Genomic DNA, 10,251 nt, shown 5'->3' with positions numbered 1-10,251 from the left:
AGAGAAAGAGAGAGGGAGAGAGAGAGAGAGAGAGAGAAAGAGAGAGGGAGAGAGAGAGAGAGAGAGAGAGAGAGGAAAGAGAGAGAGAGAGAGAGAGAGAGAGAGGAAAGAGAGATATATAATATGATTGTTAAATAAGCACAAACATAAAAGAAAAAAGCTACAGGAAAGTTTGTTTCCCTCAAGGTTGCGAAATACTTCTTAAAGAAATTGCAGCAATGCTCTCTCTCTCTCTCTCTCTCTCTCTCTCTCTCTCTCTCTCTCTCTCTCTCTCTCTCTTTCTTTCTCCCTTTTTCACTTTTTCTGTCTCCTTCCAACTCTCCCCATCTCCCTCTCACCCATGTGCAAGGCTGAGTTTACACATTTGAATTCGTCTGTTCCAGCGACTACACGTTTGAACAACTCCTTAAACTACAACTCTGAAGTTAACTTTGAGGGACAAAAAAAATTACAAAGAAAACAACAACCAATAGACAAACAATAACAAAATTTCCACAAACAAACAAACGAAACAAACAAACAAAAAAGACAACCAAACAACCAAACAAATAAACACAAACAAAAAGCCCCCAGGATACCCCTCATATATACCACTTTTGAATCAAAACGACTCTTCAGAGTAAACTCTTGGGAAACTGTTTTGTCGTACATGTTGAGAGCTTTGTGATGGAGAGACTGTGAAAAATGCTAGACGTCAACCGTGAATAATAGCGTGTTATGGCCCTTACTTTCATTAAAAGTATTCCTTCCGTGCTGTGGATAGATTGTGGCTTCGTGTGGTTACAATTAAAGGTTTCTGTGAAAGATATAAAATTTGTCTTGGTCCATGTGAATCAACGACAACAAAGTGCCGGGGCGTGTGGTATAGCGCTCGGGCACTTTGCTGTCGCAGGTGGCAGACCAGATTTCGATTCCCCTTGGGGGGTGGAGGGTGGGGGGTTTCTTTATCGAGTATCTCCATCTTTTTGGCTGAGATGTTGTAATCCCTCTTCTGTGTGGGCCTTGACAGGTAGGGTCGAAATCAGCCTCCTAATAGTAACCTAAATTATTTCGAAGTAGGCGAAAAGAACGCTTACCTTTTTTAAAAAGTTAAACTGTTCTTGACAAAAAAGAGTTAACCTCATTACAGACTTCTGTGCAAGAGTTATGCCCACAAAAAGAAATACATATCATTGGAAAAAAGACTGCTGTATTATCTCTTGAGGACGGGCACTCTAGTTATCCGACAACGATAGCAGACGCGCTGATTTGGGACGCTTTCGAAAAAGAAGCATTTATTTTCGCTATCCATACATATTGTTTTGTTCTGTTCTGTTTTCTTTATCTGAAACTTTAAAAGGTAGGCGACAACACGTATGCTGCAATGATTTGTGAACATTCGTGTCTGTCAATAGCGCTGATAAAATGGCAGCTTGCATGTATGCTTCCCTGGAAGTTGAGATTGATTCAGACTGTAACCAGGGCTCCTGGGGTAAAGATAAAATCATAGATTGTAAAGCGCATAGAGTTTGTTGTCCAAAAGGAATTTGCGCTATACAAATGTCATCTATTGTTATTATTTCTGTAAGATATGCGTCGAAATGTGTTGCATCCTCGTGTTTGGCCTACCGCTGGTCAGATCTAGTTGTTAATTGCTACGTCCGTAAAGCGTTAGGTGAAAAAAAAAAAGAATTTTTAAGCAAACATATTTCAAGACACTAGGAGTGCGCAGTTGCGAGCTCACCGGGGAGATCATGGTGGTTTTGTTGCCATGTCTTACAGGAACAGGAAATAGGCTGCTATGATCGTGGAGAAAGGCGAAAACAGGAAGGTCTTATCTCATACATTGTGTACTATGCTGTTACCAGCTGCCAAATAACATCATCAGCTGAAAGTTCTTTTACTCTTCTCAGCATAGCAAAAACTACATCGATTTTGATTGTGAGATTTTGAGAGCGAGAGAGGGTACTTCAGTATACAGGCTATAAGCTTAGAGAGTCTTCAAAGAGAAAGTAAGGAACAGAAACCATCGAAGATAAACATGTATTTAATTCATTTGAGAAATATTTCCTGTAAAAGAAAGCGAACTAGGGTAAATTCTGTAGATTTATCAAGTATGTTCTAGAGGACGTGGTATCATTCCATCAGTTATTGGCTGGGAGAGATCGTTGGTGCCAGGTGAATATGTTGTAGGAGGTCATAAGACCTAAACGAATTGAAACAACAAATACTTTCATATGGATCTTTTGAAACTTTTATTCTTATTGTCAATACTTTTATCTTACTTAGCAGGAAGAGAAAAATCTAGTTCACGCTTTTACTCGATGATAACTATTTTAAGATATGCCTAAATGACGTGTGCCAATCAACTGTAAACGATGAGTGTCGTTTTATCCTTCTGCTGACTTCAGGCACAATTCAGTATTTTCAACAGAAAGGTCTGCATCTTTCCTCCTCAAAGGACCATAACGTCTGATGACATAGAGGTTGTTAAAACAGTTGAGAAACGTGAACACAACGCCTAAAGCAGACACCTGGACAAGCAGAACATAACAGAACCAGATGTTGGAGACTTCCTCCATCAGGTAACCGATGAGTAACGGATTCGTCATGGCGCCAACAGACGAGCCCAGAAATATACCAGAACCCAGTCTCGGCGTCACCGGAAGTAGTTTGGACTCGCACCATGAAAAGCCTGACGGGAACACTGCAGACATGCCAAGGCCGGCAAACGCTGCAAGTACAGTCACACCGGTTATGACCCTTAGATGGACGCTGATGGCGAAACAGGAGAAGGAGAGGAAGGTGACACATCCGCATAAAGTCAGTATGTGTGACGGCGAGAGAGCCTTGGCGAGGAAGATCATGAGAAATCTCGAGCAGGCGAAAGAGGCCCAGTAGATGGCGGTGATGTAAGCGCCTTGAGATTTACTAACGTCCTTGAACTCTCGCACTACGAAGGTCATGAGAAAGGAAGCGAACGTATCCTCTACACTGCAGTATAGAAAGAAACAAAGACATAGACACACGGACAAGAAGATGTGGAGAGATTTAGGAAGTTCTCTCACATACCCTGTGGTGTTCTCTCCGACCTCGTTTATTTTTCTCTTCTCTTTCCCTGCCGACCTTTCGGTTATCAAGGCATAGAGAAAGGGAAGACAGCCTACGAAAGCGATAATACCAGAAATGAGAAAGGCGTAGTGGACTTCCGTTTCCCGCTTTGCAGGCACAATTATTGTCATTGAGGTGGTATTAAAATCGCCTGAACTAAAGTTGGAATGCAGATGGTCTTCATGCAAAGTCAGATTTTCAAAGCCGTGTCTTTGATGATTATCCAATCTGCTTGTAATGTTAATCGTGGGAAACTGTGACGTCTCGTTCTCAGGCAGACCGCTGTTGTTCTTGTACAGTGTGTCGTCGAGTCTTTCTCTCTGGGCGAGGAAAGGTCTGGTGATGAGGGGGGACGTAACTCCACCAATGGCGAAAAGCAGGTGGATGATTTGCATAAGTGACCTCCCCTCGTTGCCCCAGAGTCTCATGTGTTCGGCATTTGCAGCTGGAAATAAAAACAGAAAGCGGGGAAAGGGGGGGGGGGTGCTATTACTTTTCTAAATCTCAAAATGGGCAAGGATTACATCCAGGGTGATCCCCCAAAAAAAACTTAACAACTTTTTTATGAATATCTCGAGCAAACATTGTTCTAGAATGTTGTAATTTGGAACAGACATAGTTCATCCAAAAGGAATGTGTTTGATATAAAATCCTCGAAGAAAAAACATGTTTTGAAAACGGAAAAGGCTAAAAAAAAAGGCACCCAAAAACGCTAAGTTCTCCAATGTTTAAAAATCTTGTAAAGGAAGTCGTGAAAAGATTAATTGACCTTTTTCTTCATTTTCTCTTTGACATTAATTTTCCATCCCTGTGACATTTAAACAATATTTAAATTCTTTTACAGAGTTTTAAAAGCCTAATAATTTCATTCTGAAATTCCTAGAAGCAGTGCTCCACATTCCCTCTTTTGGACTCGACACATTTTAACGCGTCGTTCGAAATGTTCAGTGGCGCCCTAACACGAGGACCTGCTAAACCATGAGTTTGTTGCAATTTTTAGTGGTAGGCCTAATGCAAACTGATGCTTCATGCTATGAAAATGACGACACGGTTGAAAATGGGTGGCTGTCTTAATGCGCTATATAGAGCAAAATCATTCAATGGACTTATCTAAAATACATATCAGACAAATTCCTTTTGGCTTCCAAACGTTACGTTCAAATCTGAAACGCAAAACTTCAGTATGGAGGAAGATATTTAAAAAACAAGTTGTAAAGTTGTTGTTTTTTATCACCCTGTATTATAACAATTCATGGGTTTTTATTTTCTTCCTGTTTATTCAATTTCCTAGCGAATGTATCGTCCTGATAGGCATTCATCCCTCATCTAACGGGCGGACTTGTGGGTCAAGAAATTTTATTTAAGAGTCGGGGTCTCCAAATTCAACGTGTCTCCGACAGAACCGAGCCCGATGGGCTGAGAGCCTTGAAAACTCCTGAAACCGACTCACGTTCAAGAACGCCTTGTCTGGGATTCGAGACATGGCCATTCGTTCCGTAGTCCAGCATGATATCAGCTGAGCTTAAGGAGCGCCCAAGAGCGCACAAAGGTGTAAGAAAGCATTCCACCGCATATCTGAACAAGTATGCTTATATCTATACGCACATACACATGTACACCATTCAAAGTAAATTAAGTAACAGTAAGCGTCGGTCAAAAGAGGGACAATACAGTTATTCGTGACAAATGTCTCATACCATCAGGAATTATGGACTGGGAGATTAGAAAAAGAAGATAGTGCATGTAGTGGATTGTACACAGGCTTAGAAAGCCAGCCTGCAATGTAACAAGACAAACCCTAGGATGAAATACATGGAAGGAGGAAGAGACAAAGGCCGAGATATACCTGGGGACGAGATCATGAGACAGATCTCAGGCATATCGAGCACAATTGGCCAGAGGTAGAGAAGGTCGCCCAAAACAGAGACAGGTGGTGGACCCTTCTTAGCGGCCTGTACCCAATACCAGAGTGAAGGGGGTAGAGAGAGAGAGAGAGAGAGAGAGAGAGAGAGAGAGAGAGAGAGAAAGAGAGAGAGAGAGAGAGAGAGAGAGAGAGAGAGAGAGAGAAAGAGAGAGAGAGAGAGAGAGATTGGGGGGGGGGGGGAGAGAAATAACCAAATATATAATGGGACAACATTAAAAACTCACTCGAATCCAGCAGCCCAACAAACACGCCTCCTATCACCTTGACAACGATCATGAGTGAGTAAAGGTTACAGTAAGGGGTCAGGATTGAGCTCACACCTGCTCCCAGCAAAGTCAGGAAAAGGACAAGGGTCTTGTTTACCTGTGAAAATAAATGCTATTTTAAACCAGGTGAAAGAACGTTACAGACGCATTGCTTAGTTTGAAAAACATTTTATTAGGTTGGAATCAACGTCTGTCGAGCTATCATGGTGAATAGCATCATCCAAACAATCTTCAGTATGAGCACAAGGAATATAGCTTTACACAATACATGTCTACTAAGTTCAGCCTAGTTCTTTTTTCAAATTCAGTGAGAGGAGAAGGAGAAGGAGAAGGAGAAGGAGAAGGAGAAGGAGAAGGAGAAGAAGAAGAAGAAGAAGAAGAAGAAGAAGAAGAAGAAGAAGAAAAAGAAGAAGAAGAAGAAGGAGAAGGAGAAGGAGAAGGAGAAGGAGAAGGAGAAGGAGAAGAAGAAGAAGAAGAAGAAGAAGAAGAAGAAGAAGAAGAAGAGATGTTCAGTGCAATATCCTACTGTTCTACATCATTCGTTCACAAGCTAAATGAATGTTCGTCCACTGCAGCACATGAACACATTCGCGGGTACTCTTGTATAGTCTGCTTCTCTTTCCTTGACAAACATCTATTGTCTTTTTCTCTCCTCCTTCTTTCCTTTGTATGTTAATCTCTAGTAACACCCTGAAAGCTTCGTCACTTATTGAATATGATCTATTGGAACTGCAAGTGTAATAAAAATCTTACGAAAACTAAAGTAAAGACAAGACACCTTTCGCCAACTTCACCTTTTCCCCAAGAAGCCCACTCAGAGCTGCTCCAGTCATATAGCCACACGAATGCGATGTGAAGAAGGCTGAAGCTTGTTTCACATCTGAGTCTGTGATGATTTGAAGATCCAAGAAGGTAGGGCCAGCTTGGCTTTCCAGTACTCCCTATGAAAGATGACAGGAGAAGATTCTTGTTTTTCCTTTCTACAGTGAGTGTTTTCCACTTTACAAAGGACAACTCTGTCATTTCGAGGGCCGACCCTCCCCCTCCCCCCTCCACCTGTTTCACTCTCTCTCTCTCTCTCTCTCTCTCTCTCTCTCTCTCTCTCTCTCTCTCTCTCTCTCTCTCTCTCTCCCTCTCTCTCTCTCTCTTTCACTCTCTCTCTCTCTTTTTCTCTCCCTCTCCCTCTCTCTCTCTTTCTTTCTTTCTCTTACATGATACCTGTTAGAAAACGCACTTACGAAAGGAGCTGTAATACCGGTGAACAGAGTATGTACATTCTAACTCATTTTTTGCTATGAAATTCTTTCCTGTCTTTACATCTAAAACACAAAGCTAAGAGATAATCAAACTCAATTCAACATGGTTTTTAATGAAGGTCTTTCTGCACCCTCATCGACGCAACTTAGATCATTTATTTAGAAACCGGGCTTCCGACTCTGCCTCTCAGGACCAACCATGGCTGAGAGGTATACAACACCCCAGCAGAAAGACTGAGATACTCGCTAAACAGTGCATCACTGGCTGGAGAATCGCACTCAGGTCTCGTGCGTGCGACAGTGAAGTACCTAACTGCTACACCACAGACGCCAGTGATTAATTAGATATGAGAATGAAACAACTACAGTGGAACTGGGGATGTTGTATCAGTTTTTTCTTCGGTTGTAGAGAAACGAAAATGCCTCTCATTTGAAATCCAAACGTTTTTGAAATCTTTGATTGAGAAAGTCGAACACAGCGCACGCACATTACTTACCTGGTGCGTGTAAATGTCTTGTCTGAACAAAAACCTCATATTTGCAATAACGAACACTCGGATTCAACGAAATTGAAGGCCAGACCCGACAACTTCGTTGAAACCGAGTTCCACTGTACTTACAATGACGTAGAGGGCCCCGGCTATCCAAAGAGAGCGCACAACCCTCTGTCGATATTCGCGCTGCTTTATCCTATGGCAAAATCCTTCCTCTTGAGTTTTGAAGGTTTCCATGGAAACCTCCCCGGCGTCCTCTGCATATCCTGTCTGCTGTTGTCCCTCCTCCATTTTACTTGCTCTTCATTTGGAACTAGATCCAGATATCAAAATAAATTAAATGTTTCAATAAATTCATTTTTGCTAGACTTGCTGCTTAATTGAAATAAACCATATTACAGTCGATTAGTATTTGCCAACAGTCAGCAAAATTCTTCTCATTGAAGAAAGGGGGATTACGTACTAGTCAAAACGGGTGAATGACCATTTTGGAGCGAACAGCAAAAAAAATGAGATTCAAAAGTTCTAAACGATGTTAAAATACAACGTACTCCAAATTGCCAGAACTCAAACTTTTGTTAAAGGAGCCTGAATCTCGGGCTGAGACAACACAGCAGCGCCTTCCATCTAGTTTTCCAACTTTAAATAAATATGTAAGTGTTTCTACGCCCCTGTTGAACTAATTTAGATCATTAAGGAGGCAGGCTTTCGACCCAGCCTGCTTGTCAGGGTTGAGAGGGATGTAACAACCAACATCTCAGCAAAATGACAGAGAAAAATCTCGATAAAAATGTCTGCCCACTTGATCGGGAATGAAACTCTGGTCTCCTGTGTGCGATAGTGCTACACCATGCACGCCGGTCTCATAATTGCGAGAACTCAAACCTTTGCACAAATAAGTGCTTGGCTCTAGGACTGTAGAAACACAGCAACGCGTTCCCTAGAAGCACAGGTCAATTATAATATCTCGAACTAAAGATAAGTGTGTAGAAAACGGAAACAAAAATAAGTGGCTTAGCCAGGTATTTAAAACAGTACTAAGGTTGCAGGGTTTTTTAAATTCTTGGCCCAGTTCTGTGACCCTGTTACAATGTTATTATTATGTTAGTCACGGTGCATTGTGTTTTTATGTCACACTTCGGCCAGGCTGTCAAGACAGTATTTATTGCTTGACCCGCTTGCATTTTTTTTTTCCCCAGCCACTTCGGTGACATAGGCCTAGGATAAAAACATGACAGTTGAGGAATCTACAACATGCCATGTTAACATTTTTATAAAGGCATTTAATGTCTAATAATGCATTATGCACTTTAGTGTTCCACTGTCTTGATAGGTTTTCTCGTAGTTTTGTTTGTGAGTGTGGGGGGAGGGGGTTCTTCATAAAGATTGAAAACTCTTTGAATTCACTCTAAAAGTAAAAAGAAATAAATGTGCTTAGTTCTTGACAAATACGCACGCACACCGCACACGCTCACACACACACACACACACACACACACATACACACACACACACACACACACACACACACACACACACACACATACATATATATATATATATATATATATATATATATATATATATATATATATATATATATATATATATACACTTACAAACACATACTATCTGTAGGCCCTATATTATATTTAATGCATAATATGCATATTATATGCTTTTGGTCAATGGGTACCATTTTATGCATGTGCAAGAAAATCTAGGAAAACACTGTTAACGAACAAAAAGTGCATGGTGAGGAACAGACTAATCAATTATTCAGTCCCCAAAAGGGGCTTGCGAAAAAAAGACCAAACATTGGCTACTCACCTAACAGACTTTCGTTATCCGCACTAAGAATCGAGAACAAAGGAACGTTATGTTAAGAATGCCCTGGTATAATAAGAAAATGCTATCTGTTGCGGTATGAAATATTAGTCTTTGGCGAAGTTAATCCTGAGGAACACAATGAATTCGACAGAATCACATGTACAACACATTCCTTTGAAATCAGGATGAGCGCTGTTTGCTAGTTGAAGCGGGGCCACCATGCGTTCTTATTGTTGTTATGCATTCATTGTTGCTGTTGCCCTGCTGCTGTTGTTGTTGATTTTATTATTGTCGTCGTTGTTGTTGTCGTCTTCGACATTTTTGTTGTTGCTCTTGGTTAGGGTGTTGGTGGTGGTAGTTTTCATGGACAATAATTACGAAGAAACTAATGTGACAAGCCAGCACTTCACTCCCGACCTATTTCCTTATCTAACTTCAGACACCGAAATAGTTAAATATAAGCTTGCAAGATTAATGTAAGTGTTCTAACCGTGTTGGTCTGTATTATGAACATAGCCCTCTTGTCCATCCAGTCGGAATCGTGTAATCGGATAAGGTAAGAAGATCAGTTGAAGTGTATAGACTCCAGAAAAGATTTAGCCTGAATACAGCTATCGAACTTTGAGGAGTTTTTAAAAAACACTATGTTCGTTTGGACTTGTACCTCTCCAAAGTCGCTTCCATATGCCAAGAACACTTTTGATTTTATAAAACAAAACGGGCAATAAAGGCGCTTATCATTTTCGTAGTCACGTATAATAGTAATAGTTGTAAAACGCATTGGGCATGCAATAGAGAGTGGATATTAAGCATTATTTCTTTCGAAGCATAGGCTACCGTGTCCACCATACCAGAGACCAACCCGTTTCACTTTATCCACCCAAACGACAGCATCTACAGGATATCAGACTTAATGGTATATCATATGACAAGATCAGCTGTCGTGGTCTTACAAATCCTGCAGAATCGGACGAGAGTACTGTCTACTTTAGATCAGTTGGCATCATGGGTGCAGCGTTTTGGGAAATTCAACACGCAACGACAGTGATAGTGATAGACGTTTAACGCTGTGTATTACACCATGCCGGTTACTTAACTCATTCTAGTCGCGCGTTCTGGACATTCGACGCGCTGTATTAGGATAGGACGTGTTTTAAAAAAAGGAAGTAGCTTAATACCTTAGTTGACAGTTCAGATTTTTCATTTCTGTTTTGTTTGTCTAAAAGAAAAAACTAACCCCAAAAGGCAGACAACAGCATGCACACTACTATTATCACGATGTATGAAAATTTGCGTCTAAGATTTGTGTGGGGTGGTACAACATTAGTGTGCTACAACATTACCTTTGGCCTGCAGATTGAAAATAGATCTAGATCTACATGTTTGTATCC

At 41.0% G+C, this 10,251-nt stretch overlaps 1 protein-coding gene across 1 annotated transcript; it reads right to left on the bottom strand.

The window, feature by feature from the left end:
• Window positions 1-2,369: 2,369 nt before the first annotated feature.
• On the bottom strand, window positions 2,370-7,321 carry LOC101856254 (sodium-dependent glucose transporter 1-like). Its single transcript, XM_005095529.1, has 5 exons — window positions 7,157-7,321; window positions 6,075-6,221; window positions 5,239-5,377; window positions 3,346-3,535; window positions 2,370-2,973 (listed from the first exon to the last, which is right to left on the bottom strand). Exons 1-5 carry the CDS (start codon window positions 7,319-7,321, stop codon window positions 2,370-2,372), a joined length of 1,245 nt encoding a protein of 414 aa, XP_005095586.1.
• Window positions 7,322-10,251: the final 2,930 nt, after the last annotated feature.

Source organism: Aplysia californica, unplaced genomic scaffold (assembly GCF_000002075.1).
Source record: "Aplysia californica isolate F4 #8 unplaced genomic scaffold, AplCal3.0 scaffold00105, whole genome shotgun sequence".
NCBI classification, from domain to species: Eukaryota; Metazoa; Mollusca; class Gastropoda; order Aplysiida; family Aplysiidae; genus Aplysia; species Aplysia californica.
Note: the sequence above shows the minus strand (reverse complement) of the source record. Positions and strands in the feature narration are given on the sequence as shown.

Bases quoted from the DNA above. Each gene is read 5' to 3' on its own strand.
- LOC101856254 (XM_005095529.1), bottom strand. From the start codon at position 7,321: ATGGAGGAGGGACAACAGCAGACAGGATATGCAGAGGACGCCGGGGAG. The intron at 6,222-7,156 runs GTAAGTACAGTG...CATCTTTCATAG, and splicing joins CCGGGGCCCTCTACGTCATT to GGAGTACTGGAAAGCCAAGC. The intron at 2,974-3,345 runs GTTTCCCACGAT...TCTATACTGCAG, and splicing joins CCTGAGAACGAGACGTCACA to TGTAGAGGATACGTTCGCTT.